General features: G+C 40.4%; 1 protein-coding gene across 1 annotated transcript in view; it reads right to left on the reverse strand.

Annotated features, from left to right (window-relative positions):
* SCN5A (sodium voltage-gated channel alpha subunit 5) overlaps window positions 1-23,997 on the reverse strand; it is a 218,687-nt gene that overhangs the window by 82,536 nt on the left and 112,154 nt on the right. The window contains exons 13-16 of the mRNA XM_072851539.1: window positions 22,167-22,299; window positions 18,680-18,918; window positions 13,673-13,846; window positions 11,896-12,252 (exon numbers count right to left, since the gene is read on the reverse strand). Of these exons, the coding sequence (XP_072707640.1) occupies window positions 11,896-12,252; window positions 13,673-13,846; window positions 18,680-18,918; window positions 22,167-22,299 (903 nt within the window). The remainder of the gene's footprint in view (window positions 1-11,895; window positions 12,253-13,672; window positions 13,847-18,679; window positions 18,919-22,166; window positions 22,300-23,997) is intronic.

Genomic DNA, 23,997 nt, shown 5'->3' on the forward strand with positions numbered 1-23,997 from the left:
ATGTAAGTTGTCCATAAGAGTATTTTTATGAGTTTATGCTCACTGCCAGTCTGCTAGAGAGAAGAAAGGAACCAAGAGCTAGGCAGCTAGTCCATTTTATGATCTAAAAATTGCTTCTGCAGTAGTAAACAAAGACAAGCCAAGGCCTGTTCTCCATCCCTGAGGGTATGCTGCTGACCTCTCTTCCCTGCTCTTTCCCCAGGCAGGATTGCTTCGTGGCTGCTGTCCCCAGCCAGGGCTGTCCCCTGAATGCCCAGGCACCAGCTGGGACGGGGTGGCCAGGGAATGTCCTACCAAAACAGAGGAGGGACACTTATAATATTTGAGTTCATGCCCTGGCCAGTTTATAGTTGCAGCCACCTGCCTGTGTTTTCAAGCAGAGAGACATCAGGAAGCATTTTGCACTTGCTGAATCTCTCAGAAATGGGATGGCATGACATCTAAATGTGGGAGACAAGAGAATTACAGGAGAGGAGAAGGGACATGGAAGACCTCCTGGAAGAAACACCCATACAAAGGAGTTTGTAGCACAAGGAGCATAAGAGTGCTCTTAGTTGTGCGGTTGCAACAAATGAGTATACGTGAGGGGGGCCAGAAAGAGAAGGGAACTGGTGGTGGGGAGGAGGCAGCAAACAGAGGGGAAGGAGGACGAACTGAGAATAGAGCTGCTTGAAAAATGTCCATCCCCAAAGACAAATGTAAATGCCTCTTTTCATCTCCATGAACATTCAGCATGGAAAATATAAAGTATACTTCAATCCAAACCGTAAGTTCAGTTAGCATGTATTCTTTTCCTGAGAAAATATGACCCACTATGACCCACAGAAGGCAGAGCTTCTGTACAAAAATTGGCTTGGTCAAAAAATAAAACCATTTTTGCATTGAAATAATTACAGGAATTTCAAATGGCTTCAGAACAGAGACTTTGAATTTGCTCATGGATTGGGAAGGGTAAAGTCAAGATACACGATGAGATGGAGCTTGCAGAAGATGTCACGAAAGGCAGAAAGCCAAAGCAATGTTTAAAGAGGAGGAGATTTGCTCAAAGCATGAGACCAGGAAGACTACAGCAGAGATATGTGGCAATGTCAAAGAGAGGATTACTATAATCAAGGCCAGAGCTGACCAAAAAGAAAGAAAATACATTTTAGGTAGACAAAAGGGCAGATTTGGGTCATATTCAATGAGAACTAATTTAAACAAGAATCTGGCTAGGGACAACCCAAACAAAACAGGAAAAAGAAAAGATAACACATGAAATCTAGAGAGAAGGAAATAGAACAAAAGAGACTTAAATAGCAGCAAAGAAATAAAAATGTTAACAGGGATAAAAAAACCCAACAGGTCTGATTCTCCTTTCCTTTGCACCGTTTGCAGTGATACAAAATTGATGGACTAGATCCGTATCTGTTGCAGATTCTCCTTGGCAAATGTGAGACAGTGGCTTTATTGGATTTAGAGGAGTGTAACAGAGTAAGAGCCAGCCAAGCTGACTTTTGCGAACAGGAGGAAATGTGGGACGGTAGCAGGAGACCAAAGGCAGGACCTCTTTGACCACAGGAACTTCTTACTGTTCAATAAGACCCAAAAAGGCAGGAAACTGGCATCTAATCCTGTGTACTACATTGAGTTTCCAGATGTATTCTTCAGCATATTTCCTTGGGAAGCCACAGACCATGTTGCCACATGTGTGCTAGGTGGAGAAATGCAGATATGAATATGCGCTCTACATGGAATAAATGGGATACATGGGATAAATTACAGTCTCTTTTAAATATCATACAGCTCCTAAGAAGGTTAAGGCTGTCACAACTAGCTGATTGTTTCACATATCCCTTTTAACAAGCTATTTCTAGAGGCAACTGTTAGAATGAACTGCTCACTGCTTAGTTTTGGTGGGAAAAAATAATATTTTTAACTGATTTTTTTTTTTTAAACAAAAGTATAAGATGTCTAGGAGTAATGAATAATGTATTAAATTTGCACCACCTGGTCTATTTTAATATTAAAACCTTGTCCTTCCCTCAATACATGTTAGGAAGAATTCTGTTGTCATTACCCTTTCAATGACATCCAGGCAACTCGCACAGTGACATTAATAAAAAGAGACACATTTAGTTGTACTTACCTTTGCACACTCTTGTCCAATTAAATTTGACTCAGCGTCTTCTAGATTTTTAATAACTACCCATCTAATAGCAAGAACTTAACCACTGACAAAACCCTACTTACACTAGTAACCAAGGACAGATGTAGGACAAAAAATGGGCAGTATTTTACCCTACTGATGCCTACTATATTAACAGGGCTGCAGTTTTTATTTTGAAAACTCAGCTCCTCTTCAATCCCCAGACTACAACCAAATCTCAACAAACAATCCACTAGTATCATCTTCACAAATAATATATATATATGTACATATATATATATATATATATATATATATATGGTGGATCCTATTAAAAATATTTCATCTTGTCAGAAGTTCATATAACAGAGTCATTGCTTAAGCAATATTTTTAGAGAAATATCTCTGACTTGGAAACACAATTAGAACAAAAGGCATAAGGATGGTTTCCAAGGGGCAGGTTGACTGAACTAATGTATTAGCATTTTTCTTCCTCCGTATTTCTAATAAGTCTCACACCCATGAAGGTTAATGAGAGATAGTTTCATATTCCCTTATATACATACCTAAGGAAGAGCACTAGCATTATTAGATTTTATTCCTCTCTGATACATCCCAGTGACTCATTTATAGATCAAGAAGCAATACTTACAATTCTACCAATGAAAATCTGCACCAAATGCCAAAATCTGTCACAGCCCACCAATGAATCTGGTTTGAATTATTGCTTTTAGGAATTCTTTATTTCACAGATGAAAAAAGAGCCTTAGTCCAGTTTTTGTTTTCAGCCTCCTTTGAGCTGCACCACAAGCAAAAGCTCACTCCTCTTCTGTACGCCAACTTTTATTAGAAATTTGGCTATTTGTATTTAAAAAGATCTACCTTCCTGTGGATGGATGTTGCAGGGAAAAAATTGGCAGATTTTAGTATATATTTAACACGGGCACCACATAGTACCTTGAAAACAGGAACGGAACACACTTGTCCCCTAATACAAGATTCATGCTCGCATTTAGTCACCAAGTGCCAAGATTCAACTCTTCAGAAGAAACAACTGAGCCTGTGGCAGGATACAGAAACTCATAAATCTGGAGTGACAGAAGGAAGCAGATTATTTTTTAGGAGTACATTTTGAAAGTAGCTTCTCCTCCCATCTGTTCTCAGGTGCATTTCCCTCACATCTTTTGGGCAAAGCAGCCCGATACCTCCCAGCTTTGAATGGACTCTACTTAATCTACCATACAATGGCATTTTTGAAACCCAGCAGTCTTTGATAGTCCATCATAAATACCTTGAGGTTAATTTCCCCAGACTTTTTAGCACCAGCATCTGGTGTTACACATGAGGGTGGGATATATCTACCTAACAAAATAAATTATTTATGTGGGCACTGATAAATCACACAATTTTTAAAGTCTGGAGTCTTAGGCAAAAGGTTTGTCTTTAAAGTAACGCATACGAGGATGCAAGCTTTCCATCTCTGCTAGGAGTCATCAGAGGCAACTGGACTGATTGACGATTGGTGTCAGGATTTATCTTTTTGATTCATCACATGATGCTATATGTTTCTGGTGGACCTTTCATTACTCTTGAGGATGTTTAATACTTAACTGGATATAGCCAGATGTTTGCTCAAAAGCATCAGCTATCTGAGTGCTCTGCTTCCCAGACACTGCTCAAGCAAGGATGGATAATGGGGAATACAAATAACAAAAATTGCTTTGGGACACATGGACTATGCAGGTAGCTGGCATGAAAAATATGAAGGGAGAAGCTGGGAAATGTGCTGGGGTTTATCTACTTTCCTCTGAGGTTTGAATTCTCCAGTATCATGCTAAATGTACCTGCTGCCAGCCATAAGCATACATCAGTGGAAGCAAAAAGGATGGTAACATGCTGACAGTTGTTTTGACTCTATTTTGCTTGTGTCCCCAAATGTGCTTATTCATGTATTCTGGGCTGCCCTTCTGCAAAGATGCATGTGACTCGAGAAAGAAAATTCGCCTCCCTTATGTAAGTGTCCGAGTTGATGAGACAGACTCAAATGACACTTCCACTTCTCACTAATGATCCGTTGGGCTCCCTGGCTTCTTCTGGACCCTCTAATTCTCCAGCCCCCATCTACAGTATTACCTCAGCTCTCATTACGGCTCCTGCAGCTTTCTGATGAGTCCTGCTCCTCCACAGCACCCCACACACACTCCGCTTGCCGCTTTGCAGATTTTGTGTGTCCTGACAATGACTATTACTGACATGCCTATTCTTGCCTGTTTGTCTAGTGGCCTTCTCAGCTGATGCAACCAAAACACAAATGCACATTTCCAGAATGTTGAGAGCTGCTGAAAGAGCAGATAAGGTGAACAATGGCATCCAGGACACGAACATGGGGGTGCAGAGAGAGCAGAGGGAAGGCAGTGCTCATGCAAGACTTGGGACAACCTGAGCTTCTCTTTGAACCTCCTGTGGATGCACATTTCCTTGAAAAACACTGTTCCTCCCCAGCTTTATATAGTTGCATCTTATCCCCTCTTCCTTCCATTTGGAAAGAAGTGGAACTGGTGGGCCCCAAGGAGAGCACCTGCTTGGTGGTAGAAGTACAATGTACAAAGCTTGAGGACGCAGACCTCTACTGTCATATGAAAATTAAAAAAATAAACCCTAAAATGTTGTAACTCGGGCTTGTAATACCTTCTCCCCAAACTTGCTTTAATTTCCAGCAAGCAGATCTAACCCAGTATTTGCAATTAGAAGGCACACAATATTTTAAAATTCCAGTTCATTTATATTAATCATCAGATGCAATATAAATACTACGTTTCCCTCCAAGGAGATTAACCTTTATTCACAGAGTGGATGTCTTCAGTGGCCCCCATGAATAAGAACATGTTTGTCATTAAATGCAAAAATAATTAACTTGATTCAGGGCAGCAAGTCTGGCTGCAACTCTTGAGTTGTACATTTCTCTAGGGATAGACAGTAAAAACTATGAAAACGGAGCTTCAGTAGTTCTAGATTTGTATATAATATGAAAAGAAAATAAGGAGGTAGCTGGAAATGTGCTATCATATGTCATTAGTGTTCCATTTTCATTTGTATATTGGCACAAGAAATCTTAATGAATGAGGCCTCGTTCCTTTGGGGTAAAGCAACCCTTAATCACCCTCTAAAAAGTTTCATGGTCTTGAAAACTCCTGGTGTAATGCTTCATGTCTTTTAAAAACACCAGTCTCGATGTAGCTTCCTCAGTGACAGTCCCTTCATGTCAGGCAGAAATACAAGTCTCATCTGAAGACCTTCTTTGACCATTATAATATGCTTTTGCTGTCTGAGCTCTTGAAATGTAAAATTGTAATCCACTTTTTCCTAGGCCTGTTAGATGCCTAGCTATTTTGCTATTACTTGTGATTTTACCACAAGGGACAGTGATAGTTCTCTATATCCATTTCATTTAAACGAAGAGAAAATCTGACACATTACCATAAACCTCTTTCAAGCCCGGCTGTGATCTGCAGAGAAATTTGCAGTGATGGAGATGTATCAGTATTGGGTGAGACAGGACTTTATGGCTACTTCTACCCTACTAAATTAAATGTGCCCAGGAACATTTTGTGGCGCTGAGGACAAATGGAAAAGGTCATCTTGCTCCATATTATTAAACTTCTCTATACCCTGTGCTGACCACAAACTTCCAGCTGGGATAGTCCCTTGCCTGTGAAACGCTTGTTACATCCATACAGTTGGCTAGCTGATGGATACCCCCAGGACAGGCTACCAATCTGCCTACACAGTGGCCATATACAGTCCCTCTTATGTTCCTCAATTAGAGATTGTGGTGCTCAGGTGGTAACACTCAGTAATTAACTCTAGGAAATGGTTTTATACATAACCAAATCCCCCGTGCTGAAGACCATACAATCCAAATAGTAGCCCCATCTTACATATTTATACACTGTACACCACAGCTACCTCCTTTTTGAGGTTTTTGTTGTTTGCTTGACTGCAAACGCCAAACTAAAGGCAACATTAGCAAACAAAGAAAAAAAAAAAAAGGCAAACAAAGCTAATCAGAATTAAACATTTATCACATGCCTTTACTTTGTTCTTAATGTTAAAAAAAACAGGCAGGAAAGAAAACAATCAGTCTGAATAGACAAAAATTTGCAGGCACACATAGAAAGTGACTTTGCCTAACCGTAGGATTACAGCCATAGCTGCTAAGTATTAGATAGCCACATGGGACCCAATGACTCCTTACATTACTTAGGGTCTGTCACTTAGGAAAGTGATTCAGGATAGGAAATTGCTATGAATTTCTTCTCATAGACTAAGCTTCACATAGAGAATCACAGAATCATTTAGGTTGGAAAAGACCTTTCAGATCACTGAATCCAACCGTTAACCTAACGCTGCCTAGTCCACCACTAAACCATGTCCCTAAGCGCCACATCTACACGCCTTTTAAATACCTCTAGGGCTGGTGACTCCATATGCCTGTAGTCACTTCTCTTCCCCACCCAAACAATCCTCCCCATCCCAAATGTCTCTCTTGCACATCCATCAGGCCAAGATCTGTGCTAAATGGCCCTTCATCCCTCACACCCTTCTCCCCTTTCTAGGACATTTATTCCCATCCAGGTTGCATTGGTGGTGCTAATGGACATTTAGCTAATGCTAAAAGGACAACCTTTTAGTGGCAGGAAGGAAGAATCTTGTGGAAGTACATGCTGAAGTGGAATTACTAAGAAGTTATGCATTGCTCACATTTCCTGTAACTTGATTTCTTTCTCTCGTGCCCTGTTGCAGAGACATGTCTCTGTCAGAACAGCTCTGGTAATATGCCATTGTATCAACAGATTGTGGCTGTTAAAGATCAAAATGATGGTGAATGAAGCCTAATGAGTTTTTCTTGGTGTCTGACCAGCTTGAGAATTCATAGATTTTAACCTGATGGAGGTTTAGCAGCACTTTCCCAGAACACCTCTTCAAGGAACTGTCCTACACTGATTTGTAGGGAGGGACAAACCTTTTTTTTCCAAGAATGTGACATTTCCAGATTTCTGTGTGTACGGTCATGGGCCATGTTAAAACAGAAAAAATATTCATTAAGGTTTCCTGAGATGTGGAAGCAGAATAAAAGGACGGGCTCCAGGTGTCTGACTTTTTCAGAGAGAAGTTTCCATTGGGTTTAACCAAAGCAGGCCACTTCAAATCTCATCCAAACCATGCTGAGCAGCTCGGCTGCCAGGCGCTCAAATTACCATAGGAAGACAGGTCTGGAAGGTCCTCTTGGGTCACCAATTCAAGCCCCCTGTTAACATGGGTTGTTTCCTTCACAAACTAATCAAGCTCCATCTCACACACTGCTGGTTTGGGGCTAGTCAGTCTTGCTGGAAAGTCCTCCTAAACAACCTCACTGCACTGACAGTCAGAAGCCTCCTTTCCAATCCCAGCCTAAAGGTACCTGCAGTGATTTATACTCCTTTGTTTTGGGATGAGCAGTATCCTGTTACTTAAACTGTTCTCCCTCCATCCATAGGTCTGCATTCCCCTCATCAACTTCATATTCCCATACTGTGCTTTTCCCAGCAGTACTTAATCTTTCTTGAGCATCAGTCATTAATGGCATGTATTGCATATCCAGTATTGCAGATCACTGTGCAACAGCATTGATACTCTCCTTTCTCCTCTGTAATTACCTTTCGTGATACGTATTAGAATCTCATTTACTTTTTTAATGGGTGCAATGTATTGGTACTTTGGTACATCATACTGGCTCAGTCAGCCAGAGTGATATGTATATGGGGATATCTACAGAAGAGTTTGCCTCTCAACACTTCAGGGACAGAAACAGGTACTTTTAGGGTCTTTTAATCTGATGTATTTTAGATGTCTTTTTGGGTAAGATATTTTATGACTTCACAGACTCCATTAACCACATCTGACTACAAAAGCATCTCCATGCAATTATTTCAGATGTAGATGTCCACAGTGACTGATGCATATACTTTTATTATCCTGTCAAATATTTTCTGTTGGTAAGCTACTTGATCATAATATAAATTCTTAAAGAGGGCTGAGTGCATGACCTTACACTTTGTATTGCATAATTCCATGCATCACGCATTAGTTCAATGATAATGGTTATACAATTCTTCCTACAGGGTAGCCTGATACCTTAGAAATTGGTGGTACTTTCTACCTTTGTGTTCTCAGAAAATGTCATTAATATTTTCCTGAGTGAATAGCATTTCCATGGGCAGTAGACAAAAAAAAAAAAAAAAAAAAAGCCTAGGACTGATCCTAAAAGAGCACTTCCAGCCTTATATTTCACCTTTCAGGAAAATTCTGAAAATGTCACTTCCCTGGTTACAGACTCTACATCTTGGCATGCTTGTGACTCCAGGAAGACAAAATCCACCATGGAAATTCAGCAGTGAATTACCAGCTTGTGGTGGATTGGGGAACAGTGGTGTATGTGCCATGGAAGTACTAGGGGATATATGTAAATCAGGCAGAGGTGAGACAACGGCAGTCCAGAAACTCAGCCCTGAGGGTGAGTTAATGCACTGTGGCTGTTAGCTTGGGTTAACACTAATCGGTGCTTTTTGGGTGCTATGTCATACACAGCCAAATCGGAGCATGAGCAAAGACAGTGAGTGCATTTCTGCTGTGCGTCAAGTTGCCCTTCACTTGATGGCATTTCAGGAAAAGCTGGTAAAAACCAGGCTTCATCCAAGTGGCTGGGAGAAGAATAAAAGGGTGGCTTGGCCAGCGTACGTCATGCACACACAAAGAGGTTGGAAGGTTGTTCCTTCTGTGATTGAAGTGTCAGTTTTATTTATGCACGTTGTTAGCGCCCATTACATGCAATTGTCCCCTGAGAAGTGGCTGGTGTCACGCTCGACTCTCACATCAGCTGACCCGCCAGAGTAGGGGGCACCAGGGACTGCCTTGCTACTCAAATTCCCCTACATCTTCTTAATAATTCCTGTCTTGGTGATTTTCCTTATTAACCTCAGTAGCATAAACGTATGTAGGAAATATGTTAAGCCCTTTATTAACCTTAACAGTAAGCATAATTATTCAGTTAGTAATTTCAGAAGCTCTTTCTTACAAATGAGGCAGAAACTATTTTATTATCTGTCTGGTTTGGCTTTACCTTCCAAAGCAGCTTCAATGACTCTAAAAATGCCTTCTGACAATAGTAGCACGGTACTATCATGCAAAAGGCAGTTACATGGCACTGAATTTCCAACTATGCTGTGAAGTTTAGTTCTTTGAAGATGACACAAATACCAGCTGACCAGCAGTAAACATAGTTTCATATGGCACTGCACTGGTCCAAGACATTTTCAGGATATATGAATACAAACCAGAGATACAAGATTTACTAAAATTCCTTTCAACAGCTGGACTGCTCTATAACATGAAGTTGCCCACGACACTTATTAACTTTCCTTGTTTTTCTTCTGCCATTCCTTTGAATTATGTAGTGAAGCTCAGTAAGACCTGCAAACCAAATCACTGAACATACCACAGAATCGCAGCAGTTGTAACTTTTCTGACACAAGTCTGCAGCCATTACTTTACAGTAGTTAAAGAGCAGGTCTGCTCTGTAACGCTTAGCCTTGCAGTTGGGAAAGTGACCACAGACACTACCATAAGTACTGGCTTATGTGACAGATAAAAGTATTTAATCTAGATGAGCGTGCAGGTCTGCTTCATAGGGAAAAACAAGACAGGATTTCCTCCATGCCTTCAGAGACTAAGAAAGCATTCAGAGTCCAAATGAGATACAACCTCAGGATAATATTTTTCTTATCAGAACTGACTCTTGAAATGCAGAGGAGGAACGACAATCTCAGTAAATTAAAAGAAAAACTCTGCTGGCACAGATTGCAACCCAGTTACAGGCAAAAGATTTAACGCTCGAGTCTTCTTATTTTAAAGGGTTTGTGGTGCTTTTTGGCTACCAGAATTTTTGGGTCTGATGATGCTCAGCAAACAAGTGAGTTTGTGAATTCAATCGACTCTCACTAAAGAAAACAAGAGTTTTGCTGATGCCAGAGGAATAAGATGACCTTCTCTCTACCTGCTAATCAACATCATGAAATCTCCGTGTAACGCAGTCAGCACTGGATGAGTCTCACGATTCAGAATCTGTTGTTCTTTTCACATCTATGAATCATTTCCTCTTTTTTTTTTTTTTGAGTGATCTACAGACAATAATCATTCCTATTTACCAGTCATTGCCGCATGCTTACAAAATTGTTGGCTGAAAAGGATAGCATTTTTGCTTTCAGCTGAGCAGTAACTTCAGCTTATCCAGTTTGACAGAGGTTTTCAATACCTGGTTTTACATCTGGGAAAGTCTTTTTTGCGCACTGAAGGTTAAGCATATGTAGATAATGTTAGTGCAATCTCTGCTGAATCAGATTTTATATTTAATGGAACTTATGCATACGGATGGGTGTTAATATCCAAGGGTATCAGATGTTGCAAATTCACATCTTTCAATAACCCATGAATGTTTCAAATGTTAACATTTTCCCCATATTTTCAGGTTTCATTATCCTGAAAATTTACCACATATTATTTTCAGGTTTCATTATCATACACAGAATCCATTGCTTAATGGCAGGGGGAGATTAACTTTCTGGATCTCAGGCTAAACTCCCCCAAAAGATATGCAGAAAGTAATAATTTGCCCCAACTCCCCTAATCACATTTAGTTCCAAGAAAAATCTATAGAAACGGGAAGTTAGGGAAAAAAACATAAGTAATCTGCCACTTTCTGAGTAATCATAGTTTAATCTTTTGAATTCTATAAAAAAAACCCATATAAAATATAATTTGCTCTTGCAGTCAACATTTTTAGTGCAAAACTAACTATTAAAATATAAATGAATGTAAACAAAACAATGCGTTCTGTTTTTCTACAAGCTGTTTCTAGAACTTTTCTATCCCAGCAGCTGAGAACCAAAACATTGGGTACTTAAAAGCAAAACAACCACTAAAAGCAATTGGTAGCAAACCCCGACATTTTTTATAGCAGCATCTACTATTAAACAACTCACTACATAAACAGTAAGCCCATTAGAGCCGCAATGTCAAAGACGCTCTGTAAGCTGAATAGGCAAAACATTTCCACAATGACTGCAAGCCAGCAAAGCGCTCCATAAGATGTCAACAGGGAAATACAATTCAGTCTTAATAGGTTCGGAGCTTATGTAAGCCATGCTTATGGGATAGTATATTAAAAAAGCAAGCGAGCAAGTGACATTACTGTAAACACAACCTGCAGCTTCCTAGAACATGCAGGCTAAAGACATTCAAAACTTCACTCAAAGACACTGTTCTAGCTGTAAGGTTCATGTGTTCTGGACCAAAAATGAAGGGAAATAAAAATATCTATCAACATAGTGACCATTGAGGTGATATTCACTCCTGTATAGAAAAGAGATCTGGAATCCCTTCAGCCCCATGAATGGCTTAAGGAATAAAATCATTATAACCAGCCCATGTGCCTTTCTTCTAGTAAAACATTATCTGTTCTTCTGCAAAAAACAGTAAGCCTTCATTCCTAATTGGTAATGCAATGCTATCAATTTTGTACTTGGGATACGAACAATTTTGTCTGGGTGACAGCTTGGTTCATCGAATTAAAGCCATGGAGCAATGTGATATTTGCCATTTCTGGATTAAAAAAATGGTACATTTGCACACATCCACCAGGAAAGGGAGAAAAAAACATCTCAAGAACTCACCACCAGGTTTCCTATCACCATGACCAACAAGAAGACAAGAAGGCACAGTGGCTGCCCAGCTACTTCCATGCAGTCCCACATGGTCTCAATCCACTCCCCGCACAAAATTCGGAAGATGATGAGGAATGAGTGGAAGAAATCGTTCATGTGCCACCGTGGCAAATTGCCGGTCGTGCTTATCTTCTTCACATTGTCCATGTAGCTTTTCCCAAAAAGCTGCATTCCTACCACGGCAAAAATAAAGACGATGATTGCCAGCACAAGAGTGAGGTTACCGAGGGCACCCACTGAATTACCAATGATTTTAATGAGCGTATTTAAGGTCGGCCAGGACTTTGCCAATTTGAAGACTCGCAGCTGTGAACAAAACATAAACAACAGTGTCAGTTCACAGAAGCAACAGACATTTCAGCCGATGAATTATTAAAGCAGGTAACACGTGAAAGACGTTAAATGCCACAGTGTGTGCAGTACAAGGTGATTTTAGCCATACTTCCTGTTAACCTCACTTAATCTATTAATAAAATATCAGTTGGGCTTCTTGGATGAGAATTAACCTTTCCAGAGCTATGCTCTGCCTTGTTAGATAGACGTGCTTTTAGAGGCTCATTCCCTCAATAGCATGGGGGGAGAAGATGGAAGGAGGAAATCTCAGGTTTTAATATTTTCTTTTACATTGCTTTTCCTCCTCAAATTAAACAGCCTGGCAGGCATCTTGGGGAAGGGGTTTAGGGTTCAATCCCACACAGAGAAGCAATTCCTCTGTGTTTCAGAGCAAGCCTCAGCCAGATGCTATTAGCTGTTAGCTCCCAGGGTGAAAATCACCTCTGTGCTGAGGATCACGCAGTCTATGCACAACCCACATCCCACTTAAGACCTATTTTAAGGATGTAAATGGTTCCTAGCCCTTGTGCTGTGTTTTCAACTGAAGGTTTAATTTGAGCCCTATTGAAGAGGGATTGCTCAAAAACTGATAGGAGACTCTCAGGACGTAGCAGCAGTGGTGAAAAATTTGCATTTTTTGAGCAGCACAGAGAATTTTGGAAAAAAGTCTTCCACTAAATGTAACCATAAGGGCTTATTTTCCTGGTCTTTCCAAGCTGTGAAGCCATATCATGGCCAGAATGATTAGCATGGACATCCTGGTACATGAAGTGCAACACAAATGTCAGGCTGGCAAGGAAACTACTTTTCTCTTCCAATATGTCGACAGTCTCTCATTAATAGAATACCACTATCCCGTGCATAACAAAGGAGCTGACAGCTAAGGAGTTCCCGTGAAAGACAGATGCTATATTATGCTGATGAGTTCTAGAAAAAAAAAATCACTTCGTGAATAATTCAAAGACATTTTCTTTTGACAACATTTAAAAGAATGGTGGCATGTTTATAATATAATTTAGGAATAACAACTTCTAAAACGACAAGTTACTGGCTCTTGCATTTCTTGGGCTATCAATTATCTGCTGACTATGCTAACAGGTGTACAGGTATAAAATGGCAGATTTTTATTACAAATTGGAATTGAAACATTTTAAGTGTGCTGCAAGTACCTGGCACAGCTAGAAGGAATCAAATTATGTTCTCATTTACCCTGATGTAAATCTGGAACAATTCCATTTATCCCGCAGCCTATAATTAGTGTCACATACTGTTCAGGAGTTTGCAGCAATTGAAGTCTTTATCAGTAGATGCGTTTTTAAGAAAATATGTTGCATTCATGTCAGAGTTTATACATAATAAAAGAAGAGGGGTAAAAACAGAATAAGGCCATTACCAGTCGAAAGGAGCGTAAAACAGACAGGTTTCCCATGCTGGACAAACCCAGTTCCATTAGGCTTAGTATAACAATTATGCTGTCAAAAATATTCCAGCCCTGCTGAAAATAGTAGTAGGGGTCAAGGGCAATTACTTTGAAGATCATTTCTGCGGTAAAAATCCCAGTGAAGACCTGAAGAAAGAAAATATGAAGTCAAAGTAACCTCTTAAACTCACCTCCTTGCTTGCAGACTTTCCACTGATACAGGTGAACACAGCAGAAAGCCAAAAACATTTTACAAGCAAATACTTTATTTTTCATGGCTGATTTTTTATCATTATTATAACTTTGTCTAGTCTTTTCACAATAATATTTGATACTGCTGTAAACTTACAATGACATCTGAGTTCAAGCTCTGGATTGGAACATACATTTCCATCTCCTTCTGTCATCCGAATAATCCCAGTGGTAAAAAAGAAAGTGTAAAGGTGCCTTTTATAAAGGTTAAATCTACTCATTTCAGTGGAGAAACCCGAATGAATGGAGTGGGAGTGTTAAAGGGGTATTTGGGTTGTAGTGTACCTGCTGTATTATCCCTTTTTATTTTGTTATTATTATCAATACAAGGGCAACGCAAGCCTCCAGTCATTCTGAGGTTACTGCTGGCAGCGAAGGCGATTAGAAACTCTAATTTGAGTCCTAGTCTTTTTTTACAAATAGTCACAGCAGTTTTCTTTTCACAGCATCTTGGGAACACATTGCTTATTTATGACCCAGTTCAAATGTCATATGGTGGAAGTTCTAATTGGAACATTTTTCTTTAAAACAACATATAAATATTACCTATGAGGCAGAGGGAGAGGGAAAGGGAAGGCTGCTGGCAGCAAATTCAGTTTTAACACATTCCTGCAAAATATCTCAGAGAATCAGATCTTGTCCTTTCATATGCCCTGCTTAAGTACCAGTTTAAATGCACAACGCAAGGCTACAGTCAACTTAAAATGACAAAATGAGGGCATCAAGTTCTTCATATACTGTTCTATGTTCATTCCAAGTCCCAATACAAGGTGCACAGAACTTTGTGTTTCTGAAAAATTCTGTTGCACTTATATATTAAAGCACATGGTTTTCCACAAAACAGCCAATATCAGTGCACTGTGTAGGTCAAAACAAAGGGAGGAATCCAGAGCTCACATATTAGTAATATACAGTCAAGGAGAAATGTTTTCCTTCCGATAAGCTGAATATTCACGGCAGTATCCCAGCAAAACTGATCAACTCTGGTCAACAAAGATGAGAAACCCATCAAGATGTGGAAGGGAAAAGTTAAGATTATATAATTGAGATATTAAGGAATAAAAATAAATTATCATAGCCTGCATTTAAGCAAGGCTTGGCTTTACTTTGTAATGCTTTAGGAATGCATTCTTCCAAGCAGCCATTTTACACAATTCCTTATGTAAAACACCTTCTCTTTCTCATCAGGAATAAAACCTTCCGCTGCAACAATTTGGACTGTCATCCCATCACTGTCTCATTCCAAATACCCAACAAAATGACCTGTCTCATATTTCTAACTAGCCAACAATTTCTGAGTCATGGTGGTCAGAGATACCAAAGATTCCCACCAGAATGCTCCAATTTCCCTTAGGACAGAGAACAAGACAATACTGGATGTCTGTGAAATTGTATCCAGGGGACTGCCTTAAAAACCACGATACCATGCTGCGTACATTATGCAACCATCTTGCTGAGAAATGACTCAGGAGGATCACTTTCTTTGCCTGAATCATTTTAATCAATAGCCTTCTGAGAAGGAAATGTCACAGGAAGATAGTAAAATGTCTGAGCCTTCCTAAAGGCATCAGGAATTGTGTACGTGTACCAGCTACGAATTTCAAACGGCAGTTGTCAAATCACCAGCACCTGGTACTCAGCGACTGCGCTTGTACAAGAAGCTGGATACTCAATACAGTAAAGGCTGGAAAGAAAACAAGTCACGTAACATCCCATTGGTGCTAAATATGCCACTGCTGATTTGGAGGACTTCGTCTTAAAAAAAATTCTTTTATCTATCGTTTCAGCTATTTAAGCTCTAATATTGCATAACAGTATCTCAGTTTCTAAAGCAAAACAAAAATTGGGAGAATCTTGCTCTATCTACCTATTTTTTAAGTGGTGGCACTGCACAGGCAGGTGAACCATGTAAAGATGTACATGTGCTTGGCTGGACTTCTGATTACATTTGAAAATGTTGATTCCTGTAAGGGATGAACTAAAGGAGTCTGAAGGTAGCAGGTGCTGCAGGAAGTAGATGGACAATCAGTGCGGGAGATCTCCAATGACTGGCATCAGACGAAGAATCACTCTCGGGGAAAGCGAATCCTTATTCCACTTTCATTCTTTCATTTCTCTTAGAAACATTTGTTTTGAGGAAAAAATGTCAAAGATCTGCCCTTTTTAATATTTTCCCCCATTTAATGCTAGTATAATCACTCAAAGAGGGTTAGATGCAATGGGAAGACGACAGCCAGCCAGCATGGGGGCAGAGGAGCGGTCTGGCAGCCTGTGGCTTAGGGGATGCAGTCACCTGGCAGCCTGCCCTGGAGCTGGGACTCCCTTCACTTTCACAGGGGATTGCAAAAAATGTCAATTTTCATTACAAATGACTTTGCAAAATCCTCCGCAAAATGGAATTACCTTTCTCTGACCTGCTCTACTCCCAATCAATCCAGTTATGCAGGGATTTAGTAAAGCTGGTGAGGGGGAGCTGGGACTGTCTGGCGTCTCACCAACCCATCCTGGGATTTCAGGGGAAGGGGAGCCCCGTGCCATCAGCCCGCTACACAAAATAATAGCAGGCGGTTTTGCTTATTTTACACTTTAGCACAAAGAGGAGAAATAGCTCTAGGCAATGCTGAGAAACTCACAGTGAGGTAATTATATTTTTTTGCAAAATTTTGCAAAATTTGCTTTGCAATTCCTCCCCCTGCTTGTTGTCTCTATTTCCTTGTTGGCACCCGGCACAGCCCTGCTCATCCCCAGCAGGTCTGCAGGAGCTGTGTTGGCAGGAGGGATGCCAAGGTCTAAGGTTTCACCCCCTGTGGTCTACAAAGGGAGAAGCTGATCTGCCAAAAGCAGAGCAAGGAGCAGACACATTTACTTTTCGGAGTGCCAGAGTGGGAAACAGCAGCATTTCCACCTGCTCTGATGGATACTGGGTCCGAAGGAGGTTTTTTTAAGTCATCTCAGAGGGCCACAAATTGTTGAGCAACAACAAGGAAGGCTGGCTGCAAAGTGGAGCTGGATATAGTCCTGTGAGATGACTTTTCAAGCTACCCTTATCTACTGCTTTTCACAGAGGGCAAGAGCATGGGTTTGAAGCAAGAGAGACCCAAAGAGATTTTTGCTTAGCACAACAGCAGAGGGAGATTTGCCACGACACAGCAGCTGAAAAACTGGAGACTGGTCCCACAGCCTAGAAGAACCTCAGCCTGCCCAAGGAGGCCCAGAGCTAAGAACAACAAAGACCAGGGTAAAGAAAAAAATCCATATGTGATGTACCACATATTCTAGGCCTGATACAAAAAGTCTGACTACTGCTACTACCCACCTAAACCTGCCAGTGTAGGATGCTTCTCACTAAAGTCAGACATCACATCTGTAGTGTCTCTGCGTACTCCCAGTATAGTCGATGGTCACGATAGTCACAGGCTTCCAGAACATAGTTCACCTTACCCAAAAGTAAATGTCTTTAAAACATCACATTAATTGTGCCTTAAAATTGTCCATTACTCTCTATTGACTTTAAAGGGAGACAAAAGCAATGAGCTCCAACAGAGACTCCTACATTGTAAATACCTAAAGTTAGGCAAGGTGAATCCCACTTTGAGATACTGCAGCCTTTGGTTTTAGAGAAATAAAAGGTAACTTGCTTAGCTTGGAAAGGCTATCTCATCTCTGCTATGTGCTTCTCAAATTCAAACTTAGCGATATCCATGTCCCACGGTACTCCAGACTTACTTATGGTATCCTATAGGATATCTCTGCTTCTACCACTAATTTTAGGGGCAATTCCACCACGTCATAGCTAGATGGCATGTGCCTTTTCCAATACAGACTGTTCTAAAATTAAAAGGGTTTTAAACATTAAGTTTTAAAGCAGTAAAACACAGTAACTTTTAAACATAAACACAGAGAAAGATGATTAAAGAAAAAGCTTCCCTTATGTAGTAAATGCAGAATTCTAGAGGCCCCCTGGGTTAACAAATTGTACTATATTTGCCTCTGGAAAGGCTTTTCTGCTGTCCCTGCAGCTTGGCTGTAGATCTGTCACTCTGCTTTTCCTCGGAGAAGTGCTGTCTCTGCTTACTTTGCAGCTCTCGCTCTGGCTGCTCCAGCTTGCTCATTAAGAGTTTCTGCTCAAAGCATCAGCCTTGCTTTGCTCCATGTCCCCTCTGTCCTGGGGTTTGCATGGGACCCAGCACACAGAGCTGGACAAGGCAGGGAGGCACAGCAGGACATAGAGGGACATACAGCAAATGTACCATAGGCACCTTCCCGCATCCATATCTAGATACACTCAAACACCATGTTATTTCCCTCCAAGATCTTGCCTTGTTTTTTTCTGTAGATTTCTTTTAACTTAAAAGTCACTATTAGTCACCAAGAACTGATGCCTTATCATTGCTTTAAAAGAAGTCCCAAATAAACCTCATTAACCTTTCTCTTATCTCATTTTCTTAAACTGATACAAACTAGAAACCTACCTGGAACAGCCCAGAAACATGGCTTTAATGGTTTCTAATAACATTAGAATATGTTAGTTTAATAAAAATAGACCCTTGTCCTTCATTCATTTCTCTTCACCCCCAGAAAGAGGTGACTATGTGGACCCTCTTGACATGCCATAGGCAAAGCGATGCTGACAGCATATCAAAACGGGGTCTTCCCAAGCCACAGCCAAAACTTTAAAAAGCAGGAAACAGACTCCTCAGGTAGCACTTCAAGTTCGTGTTGACTTACCAAATTGCCTATGTAAAGCATGTGGTCAAACTCCTTTGTCATCTTATAGTGCTCCAAGGCCATGAAGAGCGTGTTCAGCACAATGCAAAGGGTGATGGTGAGGTCGGTAAATGGGTCCATTACCACAAACTTGACAAATTTCTTGATTAAAAGCCAAAGTGGGCAGCAATCCCAAATGAGAAATTTAACAGCAAAGTGGTTCCAGCAGGGAGGACATTTCTGGTGTGATTCCTCAAGCTCTAAGTCACAAGCAGTAAAGTAACAGTCAATTCACACTGAGTTATATGACAAGAGAACACTTAAAATGACTCATAACACAGAGGAAGGCCCCTGAATTACCCCAAACTTTTTTTTAGGATAAAAATATTTCTCTCCTAACAGGCTGGCAAATTACACACTTTGGGATTTTTGCCAGTTGACCTGCACTTAGCAGACAGTGACCTATTCTGAAAGTAATAACCTTTTAAAAGTGTCACAAGAAAAAATGAAGAATCACACTAAGTATGTAAAGTCTAGTATTATATATAGGCTCAGATTTTTAGTCTGTTTTCCATTTTGGCAAGTTCAAATGAATAAGAATACACTATCTTCATTTAACTTAGGTTGGAATATATTTTAGAAGTATCTTAAGTAATACCTTTTAAAGCAGTTAAGAGATGAAAGAGCTTAAATCCAATATTTAGAGCTGATTTAAGTGCTTGAGAGCCAAAGTATCACTGGTTAATAGGGTTTCTGTTCTTGATGTTCAATCCAAAAAGGCATTAAGCATCTGTTTTCTTCCGAAAGGCCCACATACAAAATCAGGGGAGTGGATAAGTCAGTTTGAAAATGCTGCTAAAGTTCCAGTGTGCTTTTTAAAGGTGCTTTTAAAAAATTACCTAAAAATACAACTTTTATATGTTCATTTTATTTGAGCACAAAAGAAGTGAAAAAGCTTCATAAGTATAATTTGTGTTAAATGGTGAAAAAGAAAAGCCAAAAAAGACAGTTAATGGCTGAATGATAATGATTAGCAGAATTGCTTTATGCTTTCCTTTCTGATTCCTTTATGGGCATGGAATGCTGCATAACGGTTTTAGTCTATATAATTAGAGCCTGCACTGACAACAGGAAAACTTCAGCCCAGGCTGTTATTTCAATCAGTTTATAAACAGCCTCCTCTCTCAAGCCAGGATGCATTCTCTGTGCATTTTCCTTCACTGGACAACAGAACTGTGGTATTAGGTGTCTGCTAGCAAGCTTTCAAAATATCAGATGAAGTCCTCCATGCACAGGTTTTGCACAAACATCTACACTGCTCTGAGATCTCTGGGAAACCAAACTGCTCCCGAGAAATAACTATGTCTTTCCAGCCTCCAAATAAAAATGCCTAAAATTATGTGAGAACCATCTGTACCCCAAACAATTTCAATGCAAAAATCCTAATTTTGCTTTTTTTTGGAAACCCACCTAAAAGTAGTAAAGACCTTGGGGCAGTCACTTCCTAAAGGACCTAATTTTCCAGGTAAATCCAGAAGAACACATCTGTCTATATCCATACTCCTCATAATCACTTCTAACCAACCTTGCTTATTCCACTGTTATTAATTTTGGGACCTTCATGATGGACACACATCAGATGTGTGACTCTTTTCTCTGAGGCTCCACACTCGACACAAGCCCCTTTAAGTCCAGGTTGCTGCTGAAAGGGGTAGTTTCATCCCTCTCAGCCACATGTTATTTCTCTGTCTTTTTGCCAGCTTTTGTGCTCCTGGACCTTCTGGGTGAGCTGGTTCTGCTCGCTCATCCAGCTGAAAACCAATTGCTTGTACGGTCAAATCAAACTGCAGGAACACAGCAAGGGGAGGAGAAAGGTGTGACTGTCCTCTTTTGGCAGTGATGTGGCATTAAAATGGTTTAAATCAATCAAGAACCCACATCCTTTCCCCACAATGGGTGACCTTTAGAAATCACAACAGATTTAATAGTTTTTGAAAGACATCTGCAAAAGGAAAAGAAAAATTAGACTCAACTGCTTTTTTTCTGCTACTTTATATTGTTTTTTAAAAAAAGGTCAGAAAAACAAAGTCAAAGTTTGTGTTGGAGGTATTTTTCCTCTTAGATTTAAATGAAAAAAACCTAGGTTCTTCCTTGTCTGCAAGGCTTTGCAATGTCTGGGAAAAACAGGCAGATGATGACTACCCAAGAGCCGAGAGCAGAAACCAGGTAACTAAATGAGAAGGGATTTCTAGTCTGGCTGTTTCACACAGTTTGGCACAAATCATACAGCTATTATTATAGTTAAAGCCTGTGATACATTTTATTCTGATTTGATATTCCTCTTGTTAACAACTGTTCAATTTCAATGACTAATCAAAGTCTGGGAGTTAGAAAACCTTTGATAAGGATTGAAACAGCTTTCTTCTGAATGAGGCTAAAAATGTACATCCTCTGAGTTATTCTAGACTTGATGGTCTCTGTTTCTGTGGTAAAAAGTAATAGAAAGTACCATTAAATAAATAAGCAGAAGTCCAGCTCAGGCCTTTTAGGCATTCTTAACACATTACAAAGAAGCAAATCAATCACAAAGCTAATTGCTAAAAACCCCACAGAAAACAAATAAAACCTTTGCAGATTACACTAAACACTGGAATGCATTGAAGTGATTATTTACCTATTAAGACTACAACTCTTTATTTATTTAAACATATATATGGCTGTTCTGGCCACAATACTGCTGATTATAACCACAGGGGATGGTAAAAAGCTGGGGAAGAAGAAGGGCTTTGTGGTTTCACGCTGGGCTGTTTCCAAAGAGCTAGGTCCAGTCCCTTTCTGTAAGGCATCTCCCAGATAAGCTATCAATAAATTTGTGAAAGGGAAACGCAAAGTTCCTGTGTATGGAAAGACAGGGAAGGGAAATCCTCCTGCACCTAACGAGAAGCCTAATGAGCAATGGAAAAATTTGCTGAGAAATATCTGCATGGATAAATGGGTCCTTTGAGCATCCTTAAATTTCACGGTGGGATTCAAACACCCACCAAACTGTTGTGTCCCACTAGCTGCTCTGCAAGGAGGAGACTTTCCTCCTCCACTGCTTGGAAGTTCTGTACATAGCTGGTGACTGCACATGCCAGGCTTTGCATCAGCTCCAGAGAGATGAGATATAAAAGTATGTACAGTCACCCATCACACAAACAGTCTGGTGCTCCACTACCCTGCATCTTGGTTAGCCCTGTGTAAATCAAATGCCATAGGGGCACAAAATGTTGCCACATCTGACTCTGATGGCCAGCATTTCATCACAGTTTTTACAAGTCCCTGGGTAAGATAGTGATTATATTGCCTTCTGTTACAGCTTCACCTGTATGGTAGGGGTTGCAATAACTATCTATAATGCCTTCTTGCAAAACAACAAGAGTTTAATATTAGGGTCTTTTGTGTCACTTTGTTCCTGCCAGTCAACATGCATATGGCTTTGAGTTGGGGAGCTAAAGACGTGTCTTACCTTCCAGGGCACTGGTGATGATGCTGACAGCGCTCACTGCCCTCTGCCTCTGAAAAGGTTCATCCGAGTGGTCCACCGATGGGCGGTGGGGCATTAGAAGCTGCTTCTTGCTTGCCTCATCCGAGGGAGAGGTCTGCTTAAATGAACACATTGGATCAGCAGAATAAAACCAAGGCAGATATGGGGTAGCATTTTCAAAATTGCCTAAGCACTGTTTTTCCCATCTGAGAAGTCCAAAGCTCACTGATTTCCCAATTAGACACATGCTGATGGGGTACTGCTTTTGGAAATGGCACTTTGAGCAATTTTGGAAACTTTGCCCAGCCCTTTACCTTCATGTAAATAGGTGAAAGATGCAGGTGAAAATAAAGGGACGCTTCTGATGCTGGAGAAACAGCAGTGCTGCTTTACCATGCTTTTTGCTTGTGAAAGAAGCCCTGCTTAATTACATTAATTATTCCATTATTTCTGAAATGTGTTAACTGTTTAATTATACTGCTAGAAGAAGAAAAGGGGCGTAGGTAACAGCTCCATTACAGGCCTCTGATATCATACCAAGCAAACTGACTCCTCAACACATGTTTTTTCTTGTTCTGAAACACTGCCAAATCTCAGGAACATATTGTCATTCTGTTGATCTTTGGTGTCACAGATTCTGAAGCTCCATAATTAGTGGAGAATCTCAGCTTCTTTTTTCTCAGGAAAAATAAAAAATAACTCAAACTATCTAGTTCTTATGTTTCTCAAGTAAAAGCTTAAAAAAACAACCCAAAGAAATAAAATACCAGAAAAACAGAACTCTCAGACTGCCTTTATTTAATGTTTCATTTAAAATTAGTTTTATGGTTTTTGAAGGCTTGGGTTTCTGAAGTCAGCCAGAAACACAGTATAGCTGCAGAAACACACTGTATTAAATACTTTATATTGTCAGCTCACAGGAGCAAGATGTTAAGACTTTTATCATTACAAGCTCCTGCTTCATACGGAGACAAATCCTGCCTGCTTTACTCCTCCAGCTCTCTCACAGGTAGAAGAAAACATGGTGGTTAAGGTGTAAGGATCTGGGAAAGCCAAGTTCAACGCTATTCTCTGTCTCAGACCTCCTGGTTGAGACACTCAGTCTCCCAAAATAAATGTTTTAACAGCCCCTGTCCCGCTCCTCCAAGCATACAGACTGTGAGCTCCGAGACACTATGTAAGCAAGAGAGATGCACTGTAGATAAACGGGTCCTGATGGCTCTTGAAATATACCTCAAGGAAATGTGAAAGGAGAAGAGATTCCATGAAGATGGAAACCTCTGGTTTATAAAGACGTCAGAGTAGCTGCTTTCGCTTCTACATAGTCAAATGAGGTACAGGAATTGGATTCATTCTTCTGGATCTTCTCTCATCGCTTGGGTCTGAAATGGCCCTAACCACTCTGAGCAGCACCCAGGATGCCAACCAAGACGTGCCATGGGCAGCAGCTTCACAGCTCTGCTGTCTGTGCCTGGGACATGCACCCAGAGGGACTCAGGATCCCTCCTTTTGACCATTTCTCTATCAAAACTGGTCTTCAGGAAAGGCAATTCCATGAGAACAGTAGGAGAAAAGCACTGAAGCTCTATAAGCTGTCTTTCTGGAGTGTGACCTCTTCAGGGCAGTGGACGTCCCCTTGTCAGGTGGTTTCAAAGGACAAAGACATTTGGCCACTAGTTGACACTGAAAATAGGCAGGATACTGGTCCCAGGTCACTTCAAATTACTGCAGTTAAAAATACCAATCACTGCAAGACCAGAGAAGAGCAAGGATTTTTAAAGCAAGCACTTAAAGCATTAGCTAAGCCAGGAAA

Source organism: Ciconia boyciana, chromosome 2 (genome assembly GCF_034638445.1).
Source record: "Ciconia boyciana chromosome 2, ASM3463844v1, whole genome shotgun sequence".
NCBI lineage: Eukaryota > Metazoa > Chordata > Aves > Ciconiiformes > Ciconiidae > Ciconia > Ciconia boyciana.